At 43.6% G+C, this 16166-nt stretch overlaps 1 protein-coding gene across 1 annotated transcript; it reads left to right on the top strand.

Annotated features, from left to right (window-relative positions):
* Positions 1 to 537: 537 nt before the first annotated feature.
* Positions 538 to 1863, top strand: LOC128093689 (uncharacterized). Its single transcript, XM_052711346.1, has 2 exons — positions 538 to 1560; positions 1620 to 1863. The coding sequence occupies exon 1, from the start codon at positions 1014 to 1016 to the stop codon at positions 1332 to 1334; it is 321 nt and encodes a 106-aa protein (XP_052567306.1). The 5' UTR covers positions 538 to 1013; the 3' UTR covers positions 1335 to 1560; positions 1620 to 1863.
* Positions 1864 to 16166: the final 14303 nt, after the last annotated feature.

The raw sequence follows: 16166 nt of genomic DNA, 5'->3' as shown, positions 1-16166 counted from the left end.
GTTATGCGTTTTGACAGATGGGTTTTGCCAGACACACGCCAGATTTTGCGCCAGATTTTCGCACGACTGCGGGCAATAGAGCAGCACAAATCTGGCAAAAAATCGGACGTATTTCGTGGATTGATTTTCTTCTTGGTTTTCTTCTTTTTAAAACTATTTTCTGTAATAAACAAGTTTCTACAAAATAAAATAAATTTAGATACTCTCAGCGTAACAATTAAACTTTATTAATTTCAAAATATTACGTTAGGGTTAACAAATAAGCCGGAGGCGGAGTCTTAAGTTTGTCAATCCCGGATGTGCGGACCGTCCTCCTCCTCGCGTCTTCCGGCAGGTTCAGCAGCACTCCTAAGTGGGCGGACACTCCAGCTCGAAAGTCCCGGATGTGCGGACCGTCCTTCTCCTCGCCTCTTCCGGCAGGTTCAGCTTTCCGAGGGGGGCAAGGAGATGTTCTTGAAATCGGATTCAGGATCTGCAAAAAAGGAACGGATTTATAAAAATTCTAGTTCAATTACTTTGACGCATTATACTCACAGGTTCTTGAACTCGGCCACGGTCACGGCTTTTGGATCGTCTTCCTCCTCGCCTCTTCCCGCAGGTTCAGCAGCAGCCCGAGGTGGTCGTCCGTCACCGGTGGACTCTCCAGTATTCCGTGAACTCGTCCAAGGTCCCGGATGTGCGGACCGTCCTCCGCCTTGCCTCTTCCGACAGGTTCAGTAGCATTCCGAGGTGGGGGACCGTCGCCGGTGGACTCTCTAGCATTTCGCGAACTCGTCCAAGGTCCCGGATGTGCGGACCGTCCTCCTCCATGCCTCTTCCCGCAGGTTCAGCAGCAGCCCGAGGTGGTCGTCCGTCACCGGTGGACTCTCTTGCATTTCACGAACTCGTCCAAGGTCCCGGATGTGCGGACCGTCCTCCTCCTTGCCTCTTCCCGCAGGTTCAGCAGCAGCCCGAGGTGGTCGTCCGTCACCGGTGGACTCTCCAGTATTCCGTGAACTCGTCCAAGGTCCCGGATGTGCGGACCGTCCTCCGCCTTGCCTCTTCCGACAGGTTCAGTAGCAGTCAGAGGTGGGGGACCGTCGCCGGTGGACTCTCTAGCATTTCACGAACTCGTCCAAGGTCCCGGATGTGCGGACCGTCCTCCTCCATGCCTCTTCCCGCAGGTTCAGCAGCAGCCCGAGGTGGTCGTCCGTCACCGGTGGACTCTCCAGTATTCCGTGAACTCGTCCAAGGTCCCGGATGTGCGGACCGTCCTCCTCCTCGCCTCTTCCCGCAGGTTCAGCAGCAGCCCGAGGTGGTCGTCCGTCACCGGTGGACTCTCCAGTATTCCGTGAACTCGTCCAAGGTCCCGGATGTGCGGACCGTCCTCCGCCTTGCCTCTTCCGACAGGTTCAGTAGCAGTCAGAGGTGGGGGACCGTCGCCGGTGGACTCTCTAGCATTTCACGAACTCGTCCAAGGTCCCGGATGTGCGGACCGTCCTCCTCCTCGCCTCTTCCGACAAGTTCAGCTTTTCGAGGGAGGAGGACGTTCTTGAAATCGGATTCTGGATCTGCGAAAAGGTTACGGATTAATTAAACTTTTAGTTAGATTAGTTTGGAATAACGCATTGTACTCACAGGTTCTTGAAAGCGGCCACGGTCCCGGTTTTGCGGACCATCTTCTTAATCTCCTCTTCCGGCAGGTTCAGCAGCAGCCGGAGGTGGTCGACCGTTGCCGGCGGATTCTTGAGCTTTTCGAGGGGCAAAAGACATATTCTTGAAATCGGTCTCGGTCCCGGCTGTGTGGACCATCTTCTTCCAGCAGGTTCAGTTCAGCCATGTTCTTGAAATCGGCCACGCTTTGAAACGGTTTCTACTTCTGGATCTGCGAAAAGGGAACTGATTAATAAAAATGTATAGATTAGTTACAAATGATGCATTATACTCACAGGTTCTTGAAATCGGCCACGGTATCGGCTGAGCGACCAGTCCTCCTCCTCCCCTCTTCTAGCAGGTTCAGCAGCAGCCCGAGGTGATTGACCGTCGCTGGTGGATTCTTCAGCTTTTCTCGAACTCGGCCACGATCCCTGCTGTGCGGACCATTTCTTTTGTAACCTCTTCCGGAAGGTTCAGTCGCAGCCTGAGGTGGCTGACCGTCACCGTCATTTTGCATAAGCTTTTCTTAATAACGGCCACGGTCCCGGCGTTGCGGATCATCTCCATCTTCATCTATTCCGGCTGGTCGAGGTGGTCGACCGTCGCCGGCGGAATCTTAAGCTTTTCAAAGGGGGCCAAAGAGATGTTCTAGAAATCGGTCACGCTTTTCAACGGATTCAGTAGCATCCCGGGTTGAGCTCCAAGTCGGCCTCCGAATTCCGGATCTGGAAAAGGAAACTAATTAAAAAGCTGAAAATTCTTTTTTATTTTTAATTCTTTTTAATTCATCATTCTAAACTTTTAAAATGTTATAATTTTAAAATTATAAAACCCCAACATTCTAACATTATCAAATTTAAAAATTGTGATATTCAACAATTCTAAAACTTAAAAGTATCCAAATTTAAAAAATGCAAACATTGAAAAAAAATATAAATTATAAATTTATAAAGTTCTGTAATTCAAAAAATCTTCAATTTTTATACCCAAACTCAAAAAATTATTTTTCAATTCAATTCAATTGGTGTTTATTAGAATTTAACAGTTCTGCTCCAGGATGTTACATTTGCAATTCAGAGATTTGGAGAACCTTTCAACTGAGATCAATTCATAAGCCTTTACAGGGAGGGTACATGTTTCTAAGTTTAGATTTTGCTAGCTGCGTGCTCTTTTAGGGAAAATAAATTTTGAGAAAAAACCCTAGATCTATGTTTGGCTTAAAAACTAATATCACAGTTGTTGACGGAGGAGTGCTTCGATGAGCGGATTCGTTGACATCCCACAGGAAGTCCTGAAGGTTCTCGTTGCCTTTTCGATGCTTGCGTCGATGGTGTCGACGCCGGCCAGCTCGTGTAGATCGTCGGTCGGGTACCACGGGTCCAGGTTGTGCACCATCTTGAGCAGCTTGTTCTGCTTCACCTGGAGTCGCTTACGGTGCGATTTGGCGCAGTTGCCCCAGACCGCAGCAGCGTAGGTCAGCATTGGACGGATGATGCACTTGACCACGAGCGACTTGTTCTTGATGCTCAGCTTCGACCGCCGATTCAGCAGGGAGTAGAGCGCCTTGGTGGAACGATCCACCTTCTCGATGATGTTGTTCACGTGCTTGTCGTACTTCAGCTTCTTGTCATGCACCACACCCAGGTACCTGACCTCGTCGTCCCACGTCGCAGGCTGGCCGTTGACGCTGATCGATCTGCGGGGAAGGTGCCGAGCAGCACGCCTCCTGGTGAAGAAGATGGACTGGGTTTTCCCAGCGTTCAGCTTGATGCGCCACTTCCGCTGAAACTCCTCGAGGTTGTTCTGTGCCGCTTGTAGGTGGGTGACGACGATCTTCGGGTCCTTATCCGATGCCAAGTATGCAGTGTCATCCGCAAAGAATGCGTACGACACTCCATCGATCATCGGCACGTCGGAGGTGAGGATGTTGTAGAGAGTCGGGCTCAGCACTGATCCTTGGGGCACGCCGAAGGGGATGTTGTGGACGGAGGAACGCTCGCCATTCACCGTCACCGTAAACGACCGATTCGTCAGGAACGACTCGACGATCTTGACCAGGAACGGCTGGAGGTTCGAGCGGAAGAGCTTGTAGACCACGGCGTCCTGCCACACGGAGTCGTAGGCCTTTTCGACGTCGAGAAGGATCATGCCGGTCGATTTCCCCGCCAGGAAGCCGCGCTTCACCATCTCCGAGATACGGGCGAGTTGGTGCACCGTTGAGTGCCCCGGCTTGAAGCCGAACTGCTCGTGTGGGATGAGTTGCTCCGTCTCCAGGTGACGGTTTATCCGGGCGAGGATCACCCGTTCCAGGAGTTTGCTCAGGCTGCTCAAAAGGCTGATCGGGCGGTAGTTACCTGGATTGGTTATGTCCTTGTTCGCCTTTGGGATGGCGATCACGTTTGCGTGCTTCCAACGAGCCGGAAAGTAGCCCAAGGCCAGGCAAGCGTTGAAGATTTTGGTCAGGACGACCAACCCTTTTCTTGGCAGCTGCTTGAGGCACGTATTCCGGATTCCGTCTTGCCCAGGAGACTTCCGGTTTTTGAGCGTGCGGATGATCGCCTTGACCTCTTTCGGCTTAACAAGGGCGGCCGGAGGCACGGGAGGAGTTGTCGCTCGGATGTGGCCAAGCGCGTTCTCCACAGCGGCCGATGTTTCGGGATCACCTGGTTGCTCGTTGTTGTGGGCAGCGGCGAACGCACTCGCGAGCGCTTCGGCTTTCGCTGAAGGGCTCACTACGAGGTCTCCGTTGACGTTCAGCGGGGGGCTGTACTTGACCGTGTTCCGGAGGTTGCGGGTAAGCTTCCAGAACTTGTTGCTGCCGTTGTCCAGCGTCCTTAGCAAGGAGCCGAAGTTTTTGTAGCGGTGTTCGGCGCTTTTGGTGCTGATGACGTTGTTCAGGTGGGTCACCACCGCTCCGATGAGCGGGTCCCGTCTTCGGATGAACTGTCTACGCCGCACGTTCCTCAGCCGGATTAGCAGCTTCAGCTCGTCGGGGATGTCCTTCTTCTGAGGCAGGATCCTACACGAAGGGACAGCGGCTTCCACAGCTGCTTTGAGGATGGCGGTGAACTTGTCGATGGCGTCGTCGATTTTCTCCGAGCGATCTAGAGTGTTGATCCAGCTAGCGTTAAGGTCAACCTCCCGCTCGATCGAGCGAGCAAAAGTGCTCCAGTTCGCTCTGTCGAAGCATCGGACGAGTCTTCCAGCCGGGGCGACCCGGAACATCAACGTCGATCGTAAAGGTGACCGGCAGATGGTCCGACGACAGTTCAACGTGCGTTATCGGCTTCGACATCTGCACCTGGTTGTTTGAGATGACCAGGTCCAACGTGGAAGGCCTCCCTCGTCCAGCGGGGCAGCGGGTGGGAGTATCCGGAGCGTGTATGTAGATGTCCTTAGACTCGTACTCTTGGTGCAGGATTTGCCCTGCTTTGTTGGCCCTGGCACAGTTCCACATCCTATGTCGCGCGTTCAGGTCACCCACCAGGAAGAATGGCCCAACGATACTGCTGAGCTGGCGGATATCGCGTCGAAGCTGGCTGAGCGTTGCCCTGCGAGGAGAACCAGGGTAGTAGACGGCAAAGATGTTAACTGGTGCCGGGTCCGTCTTGACTGTGATCCCAACAGACTCGATTGCACGGGTCGAGGTTTCCAGCTTGGAGAAGTCGATGCCGTTTCGCACCAGAAGTGCCACTCCTCCCCCCCGGGTGGCCTCCGGCGATTCGCGATCCGCACGCACGATAGTGTAGTGCTCATGATACATCGAGTTGTTGAGCTGCAGCCAGGTCTCTGTGATTGCAGCGATATCAATCTGGTGAGTTTCAAGGAAGTGGAAAAATTCCACAACCTTGTTGCGGATGGAACGGCAGTTCCAATTCATCACCTTCAGCGAGCTAAGGTTGGCCATTATAAACATATTTGATGATGAGCTCGCTGAGGGCGAGGAATTGCATGGCCTTCGATTGGCACTTCGAAAGCCTAGTGAAGAGTTCACTGGCTAGGCACATGAACTCCTCGACGGTGAACAAGGTTGACGACTCGGGCTGGCCCTGCACGGCTTGCGAATACGAGAGCCCAGGATTCGCGATGCTGCCGAGCAGCTGGCTCAAGTCACCACCCGGTGGCCTGGGAACAGGCGCAGGAACTGCAGACACCTTCGGAAGGTTGCTTCTGCCGGCGGGACTCGTCTTCTTCTTGGCCTTCAAGTCCTGCAGGTACTTGAGGCGGGTGGGGCAACCCTTGTAGTTCGCTGTGTGGTTTTGGTTGCAGTTAGCACAACGGATTTGCGAACGGTCGTCGTTGACCACAACGTCGGCACGCGCGGGGAGTGCGCATGCGGTCGTCTGGTGGCGCTCACCACACTTCACGCACTTGGCCTCCAGATGGCAGTTTCTCATCCCGTGGCCGTATTGCTGGCACCGGAAACATTGGACGACGTCCGCCTTCTTCTTGGAGTAGTGCCTCCAACGGACGATCACGTTGAACAGCGCCTTGATTTGTTGCAGCTCCTGAAGTTTCACGGTTCCCTTCTCAAACTGCAGCAAGTACAGCGCGTAATCGCCGTGCTTCGATTTCCCCAACTGGCGCACACTTGTGGGACGAAGAAACACATCTTCGAGTTCCCGCCTGACGTCTTCTACCGGAAACACTGGTAATCCGGAAAGGACGATTTTCACCGGGGTTTCATCACTGGTCCCGTGGGTGTAAAACTGGACATTTCCCTGCTTCAAAGTACTCACCACAGAAGTAAAGTGGGATTTAGTCGACACCCTGATCTGGATGTACCCTTTGTTTACCCGCAGGTGGTAATCGTCGGCGCCCAGCTGGGTTGTTGACATCAGTCGGTTAAGCGCTGGGACACTGGAACCGTGGACGAAGATTGGCGGACATCTCACCTTGGCGGGCGCGGGAGGCACGTTTTTCACAACTTTACCGGTGGCATTACCACTAGCAGCACCATCACCAGCGGGCAAAATATCACCACCGCCGCCATTGTTGACATCCTCCTGCTCGTCGCCGGAGATGTCGAAGTCCAGCATCTCGAACTGATTCGCCGTCGGGAAACCCCCGGAGGACCCCCCGGGTTGGGTCAGTGGCCGATGATCGTTCAGCTGGTCCGAAATCGATGAGATACCGCCGGTCGAATTTCTTCGGCGGCGTCTCGAAGATGGCGGCGTCATCACCTTTTCCTTCTGCTGTTTGCGGGCCTTCTTGTAGTCCACCCGCTGCAGGATCTGCGATGCACTGTCCCGGCCGGAATCGCCTTCGCCGGGCAGCGGCGGCGGCTTGGGCTGCTTTCGTTTCCCCAGGGTGCTGGTGGACACACCGGGAGCACCAATAAATTAACTTTTCGCGAGAGCTAGAATTTGACGACGATGTTTACACGTCGACGGTGACAGCTCGAATAGAACTCAAAAAATTATAAAACTCTAAAAAACAAAATAACAAAAAATTTCTAACATTCAAATTGCTAAATGTTGAATTTATTAAAACAAAAGTTCAAAAAAACCCAAAATGCAATATTATAAAACTTCATGTTTCTAAATTTCTAACATTCTTAAATACTATAATTCTAAAATTTGAGAATTCTGAAATACTCAAACATCAAATTCAAGAATTCTAAAAAAATATTGTGTATTTCTTAAACTCTACAATTTTTAAATTCTTAATTACCAAAACTCTAAAATCTTTCAAATTTTTAAATATATCAAAATAAAAAAAAAATCTTAAATTCTTAGATATTAAAACACAATATTTAAAAAAAACCCAAAATTCTAAAAATTAAAATATTTTTAAAAAAATGTTGAATTCAGAAGAACTCAAATTCTTTTATTCTTAATTTCTAAAATTCTAAAATTATTAGGTTCTAAAATTCTAAAATGCTGTAATTCTTAAACAATAAAATTAAAAAATACTCAAATTCTTTATTTCTAAATTTAAAAAATTCTAAGATTTTAGAATTTAAAAATTCTTGAATTCTATTATTCTTAAATTATTAAATTCTTTTATACCAAAACGGTAAAATTCTGATGTTCCAAAAATCTTAAATTCTAGTATTTAAAGACTTTTTATACTTTAAAAATTCTAGAAATGTATATACATTAAAGAATTCTTATTCAAAAACTTTACAAATCTAATATTTTTTAATACAAATACTCTAAAATATCTTGAATTCTAGTATTTTGAAATTCTAAAAAATCAAAATTCTTCAAATTTTAAAATTCTAGAATATCAATATTCAAAACATTGTTCAATTCTATAAATTCTAGAATATCAATATTCGAAACATTTTAAAATTCTGAAATTTAAAAAGATCTAAAATTTTATAATTGTTGAATTCTAAAATATTAAATTTGGAAATAAATCTAGAGTTTTACAAATATAATTCTTAAATTAAAAAAACTTAATCCAGGTTTTTAAGCAAAGATGGCGTTCGAATTGTGAACGCCCGAAATGTCAAAATCGCGCAGTAGCACCAACATTAGAAAAAAAAAAGTATGGCTGTCATGCCATGGCACACTTTTTTCGTAATGTTGGTACCACTGCGTGATTTTGACATTTCGGGCGTTCACCATTCGAACGCCATCTTCGCTTAAAAATCTGGATACAAAAATTCTGAAATTTTATGACAACTTTTTTTCAATCATGCTGTTTTCGTGTGGAATTTCAAATATAAACAAAAAAAAATTTATGTAAATTTCAAATTAAAGAATTCAAGAATCCTGAAATATAAAAACTAAAAAAATTTTTTTAAATACAAAAATTCTAAAATTTCAAAATACGAAAATTCAAATATTCTAACTTGTTTAAATCTTACAATTCTTCAATTATAAAATCCCTGATTCGAAAATAAAAATTGCAGAATCCCAAAAATTCCAGAATTCTTAAATACAAAAATAAAAAAACCTTCATTCATAAACAAATAAAAAAATCAGAGATACAAATTTAAAAAATTCTAAAATTCAAAAATTATTTAATTCTGAAATTTAAAATCCTAAAATTTAAAAACTGTAGAAGACAAAAATTAAAAAATGCTTTTATACAAGATTATTTTATTGATTCTGGAATTCAAAAATCCTTAAATATAAAAATACAAAAAACTCTAAAATAAAATAAAAATCTGTCAAAAACATTTTCAAAATACTCTTAAATTCCAGATTTTTTAAATTCTAACATTCTCATGTCCTAAAATTCTTAAATCCTAAGAAATCTAAAATTCTGAAGTTCCAAAATTCTTAAATCTTATAATTTGAAATTTTAAAATTTCATCTAGCATCCTAAAATTTAAAAATGAAAATTACAGAAGTCACAAATTCCAATATACAAAATGTCCAACTTCTAAAGTTTATTAAATTATTTATTTTTATTTTCAGAAATTTTAAAATTCTGAAATACGAAAAATCAAAAATCATATGATTCTTAATACTTTTTTCATTTAAAAATGCATTGAAATAAATTGACAAGACAACATTTTTTCGATGGATCAGCTGGATGGAACGAGCTGTCAGGCAGGACCTTTTCTGTCATGAAGAGCCGCGAAGTCAATTTTTTTTAAATTGAATTAAAAAATAATTTCAGAACAGTAAAATTAAAGTTTATTTAAAATTCATTTTTTTTTCTTAAATTTGGACATTCAAAAACATAAAAAATCTAAAATACATAAACTTTAATTTTATTGTTCTGAAATTTTAAAATACAAAAAAATATTTTTTTGTTTAATTCTAAAATTCTTAGATGAAATAAATAAAATAATCAAATGCATAAATTCAAAATATCTTAAATTCTAAACTGACAGAATCCTGAAATTTCAAAATTCAGAAAAACAAAAATTCAAAAACGAAAATTTTCATTTTTTTAGGATTTTGTATCTTTAAAGAATGGAGTATAATAATTCAAAATATTATAAAATATAAAAAAAATATTTTTTGTTAAGGAAAATTATGAATTAAAAAAAAATAAAAATTCTAAAATTCTGAAATAAAATTAAAAAAATTTAATGGAAAAATTTCAAAATTCTTTGATTCTAAATTTCATGAATTCTATATTTCGTTCGAGGTAGTGGAATCTGCTGCTCCTCCAAATGGACGAAAGGAACCTGTCGTGGTTAACAAAGATGTGGCCATAACGACGGGATGGCGGGGGAGGAGCTACTCGGAGGATGTGATCGGGGTAACGATTTGGTACTTGACGGGCTTGGAGAGGTGGCCAAGCAACAAGAGCGATGGGTTAGATTGAGCATCGGATGGCGTACGGTTGGAGATTCCGGACAATCCGACAAAAGTGTGGCACTCAAGGCGAGGACAACATGCCAGAGCAGAAAACGATCAATCAGCTCGATCCAAACTCACACCAGCGGCATTCCGGTGCACGATCAATGTGGCCAGCTCCCGTGGGCCGTCAGCGTTCGCCTCGAGCACGCCTATGGGTGGACCGCTTCGCACGCAAGAAAAACACCAGCCTGACCTAACCCAAAAATCGATTCGGCGGAAACCGTATGTAGGATTCCGCAGAATTACGGTTCACTTACCGTTTTCCGCCGCGGCCCGCGATGCAAGCTGGGCAAGTGCCCCATCATTAGCAAAAGAAAAATGCGTGGCTTGCCACGAATAGTACGATTTCCGGCACGGTTCACTCACGGACAAGGCACACTTATGCGGGGTACGGATCGTTTCAACTGGGCACGGGCACGTTTGGAGGGCAAGAACGGTCGGACCGGTTACCAACAACAAGCGGACACGACGCACGGAACGGAATTAAGTCCGTCTTTTCCGGACCGAAAATTCCACGCGGACGCGACGAGCACAAAGAAAGAATGAAAAATGACAAATGACAGTTGCGAAATACACTAGTGTGTGTGAAGCGAATTTTCGCCGATATTTTTCTGAGAAAACCGCAAAAATACACCCAGGTCCCAAACCAACCAAGGACACGAACCCAACATAAATAAATAGTGTCTTGAATTACCCCCGACAAACGTCCGCCGCCGCCAGACGCAAGATGTTCTGCCGTCTGGGGTGTATTTGCTTCTGATCGCGTCGAGTGGTGGTAGAAGAATGACAACAAAGCATGTGTTCTCTTCTGCTTGTCATCGCAAGCATGATTTGACAGTTGAGCAGGGTTGCCAATTCACCGGTGGGGAGCCACCGGAACATTCTCCCCCGCCTTGAGGCACCTTAGCCTCAATCGTTTCCTCGGCGATTCTCGAACGTGACATCTCTCTTGACGGTACTGCGTTGTTCCTGTCCGTGACGTTTCCGCTTTCTGGGGGTGGCACCGAATCGTAGAGCAGCAGTCGTACGATGATGCGTTGATCGTCGAACTGAGAATGATTCGACCAGGTGATCCGAGTTGTTGTTCCTTGTTGTAATGTGGATTTCCGATCTGTGTTCTCCAGCAGCGCTCGGCTGAGAGTCAGCTTCCTCGACGTCCGTCCGATGTGACTTCCTGTTCCGTTCTGCGTAAAAGTGATCTTGTCCAAGTTTGCTTGTTCTCCCGTTGAGTTGACGGATTGATTCCTCTGCACAGTTGATGCGGATGACGCTATCTGTGCTGACGGAACACCATCGTTGTCCTTGACTTGCTCCGACTGCCCTGAAGCAAGAAAGACACCAAACGACCGTGAGAGGTCCTGCTGTTCCGGCCGTTGTCGCGCTGAACCATAATCCTCCTGTTTCCGCTTGATCAGGCGCCCGGCTTCCCTCTGGCTCACATGAGCGCTTGTTGTTTGCAGTTGCTGCCCGGTGGCCACCACCTTCTCGCTCGAATGCGGCAGACCGAGTCTGGCACGGACCTTGGAACCCAGCGATGCTTGGGGAAGAGCCGCGTCGATTCCCCGAACACTGACAGCTTCAGTTGGCAGAATGTGAGCCTTCCGCTGTGCTCCCCTTGAATCTCGTGCCACCATCTTCGCGTTGTTTTCTCTGACGGATGCCTTCTCTACGTCCCCTGGGAACGTCTCCGGACCATCCTTGCTCCGATTCCAGCTCGTACAACCAAGGTGGAATGTCGACACCTCGATTGGGGAAATAAGCTTCTCCGATTGGGGTAACCAGTTCGATATCTGGATTCCTTCCGTTTGTTCGATGTTGACATCTTCCAGTGTAGAATCCACCACCGGTGCCGCCGTTGGACCCAAAACGGGCGCGCAACTTGGCAGCTGTTTGCCATCTGGATCGCCGCATCCCACAGCTCCAGACTGGCCGTTGATCTTCTTCGCACCATTGTTATTTGTTGTTGTCGAAGGACCCGAGGAGGGTGCACGATTCGACACCGATTTGCTGCCATTCGAATCATCGTTGCCTTCACGAACGGCTCCGAACTGGCCGACGCACGTTGCGTTCCATTCCTTCACCTCGATGCTGAACTTCCGGATTTCCTCCAGCAGGCTTCCGGTGCTACCGTTCCGTGGAACTGCTCGAATCGGTTTGGTGCTCGAAATGTGTTTTTCGAGCAGTTCCTTGGCTCCTTGGTAAGCCGCCTTGAATTCTTCCGCTTTGAACCGCGCTGTGGCGATTGCTTCCGGATCGTCCAGAATCTCCTCTATCCGCTGCTGTGTCCGCCGGAAGTCTCCAGCAAGTCCGTGGAGTTGGTCGAGCCTTTCTGTTGCCTCGCTGTGGGAAGCCTTCCGCTCGGCGAGTTTCCCGGCTGCCGCAGTAAATGCACCGTTCGAAGGTGCTCCAGTTTCTCCATGGTGACCGATTCCGCGATAACCATCCGACGACGAAGGACCAATGTTTGAGTGGACCTTGGACTGGGCCGACGGGACACGAGACCGGAGGAGAATAAAAGACGACCGCGTACTAAACTAAACGTGTATTTGCTTCTGATCGCGTCGAGTGGTGAAAGAAGAATGACAACAAAGCATGTTTCCTCTTCTGCTTGTCATCGCAAGCATGATTTGACAGTTGAGCAGGGTTGCCAATTCACCGGTGGGGAGCCACCGGAACACATAAAATATATATAAAGGTGCACAATAAGATTTTGTACTACGATTCTTGTTTCATACAATTTTTGCAAATAATATTTTACTTTTTTCAAAACTACAGGAACTATCTTTAAATTAAAAAAAAATTGAAATAACAAGCCATAGTTTCAACATTTGCTTGGTAAAATAGATTGAAAATGCATTTCATACTAGTTAAGATGTTTTGCAATTATTAGTATTCAAAAAATGATAGATGGCTAGATGGATAGAATGGCCAAAGTGCCTCAAAAATAGACATTTTTGAAAAAAAAAGTATTTTTACGTCTTAAATCTCATTTAAAATTGAAGGGCGGAGCGCCAGCTCCTGTCACGTCCAATCAAGCTCATATTTGGGATTTGGGCTCAGAATGCCCACCGGAACAAACCCTTGAATGCCCGCCAAAAAGTCAATTTTGTTACACTGTAATGAGTATCATAACTTCATATCTCAAAAAATAACAAACTTCATGTGTTTTTTAGTCAGAGATGTTCAATTGGTTCTTGACTGCTTCCTTTTTCCAATATTAAGGTACTCTTTCAGTTCAATTTTGATCAAATTCAATCCAGTTCTTTCTGAAAAAAGACACAAAAAGTCTTTTTTTTTCCTGATTGCGAATGTCTTATTATCGTTGCCAAATTATCGCAATATTTATCAGGAAAAAATCAGGAAATTGATGAATTTCGAACGATTATTCATCTGGTTCACATTTTTTTACACATTTTTAGGTAAAATTACTTAAAAAATTACCTCTTTTGGAGTAATTTTACATTGAAAATGTGTAAAATGTGAACAAGGTGAATATTTGACCTACAAAATTTTCAACATTCCAAAATTCAACATATTTTACAAATAGCCTGATTAGGTACAAGAGATTTCAGAACAATAAATTTGGAAATCGATTTACCGTCATCTGGGGCAAATCGGGACTACAGTCTGAATAGGGACAGAGAACTTAAAAGCTTGAAATTTGGAAAACGATGCACTATTTTAGATTATCCAAAACGAATAAAAAAATATCCAAATATTGTACAGAAACAAGGCTAAAACAGCTGTACCAATTAGCTCCTTGTGTCCCGCTTTGCCCCAGATGACGGTACTAATTGTTTTGTTCTGTTCCTGTTGAAACCGAAGTTGTTCAAAACACGATGCAAAAATTTACTGTCTTAATGCGTTACATTTGTCGTGATTTGGCCTAGAGTCCGGTGTTTGATGAAAACTGGAGTCGGAGTCGGAGTTGGCTAAACTCAGAAAGCTGGAGTCAGAGACATAAAACTATGACCCGTCTCCGCAGTCCTGAAGAAAAAAAATTCTAAACGCTTGGGAATGCATTATGAATTGATTTCAGCTGATTGCACTTAAATTTACATTGAAATTTTTATGAAAAAATTGCTTCGCCCCCTAAAGCAAACAAAAAACTTGCAAAATAGCTCAAGCGTTTGAGAACAAATTTCACAATCATAAAAAATAGGCATAACGTTTGAAAAACAGTAATTTGATTTTTTTAAATCTCGGGTGAGTTTTCAAAAAGCCGTAAGAGTAAGGCTACCAACTGTACGGATTTTTTCCTTACCATACGGATTTTCGAACCTTTCGCGGATTTTGAACAGGCCGGAATTTTTGTAGGGAATTTTACGCATAATACGGATTTTTACGGAATTTTAACAACTTTTTAATCATTGAATTGCTTTTTCGATTTGGTCGAAGCTTTTGTTAACTAGAAATTTTTATTTTTCAGTGAGTTTGATTTAAAAAGGGAGAGTTTTCTGGGGTTTCCTCAATTAAAACTTGATTATCAATAATTTTAGAGTTTTTGAACTATTGTCTTTCATATGTTGATAGGACCTTAAAAAAAACTCTAGAATTGTTCTTTTAGAAATTCCTTACTAAATATATTTATCCATTTCCAAAGGCTTTCTAAAACTTGTGAAAACATTTGAACATTTGAATTAACAAATCTAGAGTTTTTTTAAAGGTCCTATAAAATGTTGTGTTTTACATGTTTTAAGACCTTTTCAATAAAAAAAAACTATGGAAAATTGTTCGTAAAAAAAAATAAGAACGATAAGCAAACTTGACAGTTCGTAAACTTTTAAACGTTTAACAAAAAAAAAAAAAGATGAACATAATGATTTGATTTAAATCACGGTTTATTTTATGAATACTTTTAAACGTGCAAGTCATAAGCACTCTGATAGCATTTTGCTGTAAAAACGACACAGTTTTATATTTTTAATTCTCAAATATATTAAATTTAATTTATCTAAATAATTCATTGACAGTTTTTGTTACACCATGGTGTCATATCGGCAAAGTGTACGGATTTTTGCTCAGCAAGAGTTGGTAGCCTTACGTAAGAGCCATTGGTAAACAAAGCCCTTTTTGCATCGATATTCGACCTACTTACAATAAACCAATTACAAAAATGCTTGAGATTGTTCATCTACACGTCCTTCAAGTGTCCTAAATTAAAAACAAATGAAATATTGTTTCATTTTGAAGAAAAACGAAAATTAGTGTCGGAGGTCACGGTGGCTCTTACGGCTTTTTGAAAACTCACCCGAGAAATGTGCATTAATTAATTTTTTTGTGTTGTTTTCAACACAAAATCTGAAAGTTATCGCCACTCACACTTCCAACAGTTCCGACAAATCGTTGAAAAATATTTTATTTTTTTATATGGCTTTTTTTCAAATAATTTTAAAATTCCGATAAATTAATCTTATGGAGAATTCCCGAGGATTTTGAATGCGTCAAAATTGAGATAAAAAAGAGCAAATGTTGTTGTCGTAAAACTATGAAAAATAAAACTGCGGTTGACCAAAATTTCCTAAATTTTAACCTTTGACAGATGAGTGTTTGAGGTTGCTGCAAAAATATATTGGGGTTTCAAAAATATCAATTTTGAACAGTAGCAGTAGCAAAAAGCTATGGGAAAAAGTCAAACCAATCCTGAATGTTTATGGCAGTTTCATTCATCGGAACTCTTCAAAACGACCTCTATAACAAACCGAGCAAAATCTACAAAAGCTGCCTCTTTAGATACAATATTTTTTTCAAATGGAGAACTGTTCAAAAATGTACTTGAGTTCTGATTAAAAATTAATTTTGATCATTATGTTTAACCAACGAGAATCAACTCTTGATTTTCCAGAGTTATTTGAATATACAAACTGTTTGAACAAATTTGAAATATGCCAACATTTAAAAGGCTGACTACGTAACAAGATAAAAAATGCTTCGAAACACGATATCGAACCGGAAATCCATCAACAGGAAAACGTGATCCAGTAATTGGAAAATTCTACATTTTCCCCCCACCAGGGGACCACTTCTCCGCTGCCGTCACTTTCCACGTGGCTGGCTCAACAGGAGGTGACATCGGCGCACTCTCGAGTGACATATTTGGCATATTTTCCTTCCGATATACTCCACAGAGACACGTAGTCTCCTCTAGCGCCAGAAGACAAGAAATTCAATACACTTCAAGAAAAAGCTGGCGGCATGCCCGACATTCCTCGTGTCTTGGATGTCGTCTTGGCGTGCTTGGCAACAACATCGGGAGGACCG

This window comes from Culex pipiens, unplaced genomic scaffold (assembly GCF_016801865.2).
Source record: "Culex pipiens pallens isolate TS unplaced genomic scaffold, TS_CPP_V2 Cpp_Un0002, whole genome shotgun sequence".
Classification (NCBI taxonomy): Eukaryota; Metazoa; Arthropoda; class Insecta; order Diptera; family Culicidae; genus Culex; species Culex pipiens.
The sequence above is the reverse complement of the archived record's forward strand: the minus strand, read 5'-3'. Positions and strand labels throughout refer to the sequence as shown.

Excerpts from the sequence above, each read along its gene's own strand:
- LOC128093689 (XM_052711346.1), top strand. The coding sequence starts at position 1,014 with ATGTGCGGACCGTCCTCCGCCTTGCCTCTTCCGACAGGTTCAGTAGCA.